The sequence below is a fragment of the Merops nubicus genome, unplaced genomic scaffold (assembly GCF_000691845.1).
Source record: "Merops nubicus isolate BGI_N331 unplaced genomic scaffold, ASM69184v1 scaffold5938, whole genome shotgun sequence".
In the NCBI taxonomy this organism is placed as follows: domain Eukaryota; kingdom Metazoa; phylum Chordata; class Aves; order Coraciiformes; family Meropidae; genus Merops; species Merops nubicus.
In genome coordinates this window covers 31,609-32,513 of record NW_008626243.1, presented here as the reverse complement: position 1 = coordinate 32,513, position 905 = coordinate 31,609, and the positions used below count along the sequence as shown (strand labels likewise).

The following is a 905-nucleotide window of genomic DNA, read 5'->3' as shown; positions in this document are numbered from 1 at the left end:
TGTCCTGTCCCAACAGTTCCTGCTCCAAAGTCCCTCCCCAGCTTTCTGGAAGTCCTGGAAGGCTGCAAGAAGCTCTCCCTGGAGCCTTCTCCTCTCCAGGCTGAAGAACCCCAGCTCTTTCTTCATAACATCTCCCAAATCTGGGTCCAACAGCCTTGACAATCCTCCTCTTCTCTCTTGGATTCTTCCCTGGGGGTGCTGGGTGGGTGAGGAGCTGCCCGGCGAGGTGTCACCTGCACTGCTGGTGGGGTTTCTTTTGTCACCTCTTAAAGTTGTCACGTGCAAGTTACTGGACTGGCTGTCCTGAGATGGCCTCAAGAGCAAGACCTGGTCTCCCACCGCTGACCACCTGGAGGAACTCACCTGGGGGAAGAGCTGCAGCTTATTTTCACCTTATCCAAAGTCAGATTCCCTCCGTGGGGGGTGATGGGGGCCAGAAAAGTCGTTGGGAAAGCAGAGAGTGGCTGGAGCTCGGGGTGCAGCTCAGGAGGTGGGGGCAGCCCCGTGGTGAGGAGGTCGGCGAGGTACTCGGGAGGGGTCTCCACCTGCTCCTCCACCTCCACCTCCATCTTCTTGTAGGAGTGGGGAAGCTGCTGGTCGTAGACATCCTCCTGCCCCGTGCCGCCGAGGTGCTGGTCAGTGGGAGCCTCCGGCCCCTGGCTGCCACTCCCCCTCCTGCTGGGGCTGCCCGAGGGGAGCGTGGCCCCGAGCTTGTCCCCCAGCCCTGGGGGTTCTGTCTTCTGGAAGGTTTCCTCCACTTGGGTGGTTTCGGGCTCTTCGAAGCCGCCGGTGGTGGGCAGGAAGAGGCTGGAGGGGGAGCGCAGCTCCGCCTGCGGAGGGCACCACGGGGCAGGGATGGGGGGTTCTCCCGGGAACTCCCCCCCACCCACAACGCCACCATGTCC

General features: G+C 62.3%; 1 protein-coding gene across 1 annotated transcript in view; it reads right to left on the bottom strand.

Annotated features, from left to right (window-relative positions):
- Positions 1-363: 363 nt before the first annotated feature.
- LOC103778347 (interleukin-12 receptor subunit beta-2-like) overlaps positions 364-905 on the bottom strand; it is a gene marked incomplete at both ends in the record, with an annotated part of 31,199 nt that continues 30,657 nt past the window's right edge. The window contains one exon of the mRNA XM_008945930.1: positions 364-830. Coding sequence (XP_008944178.1) covers positions 364-830 — 467 coding nt within the window. The remainder of the gene's footprint in view (positions 831-905) is intronic.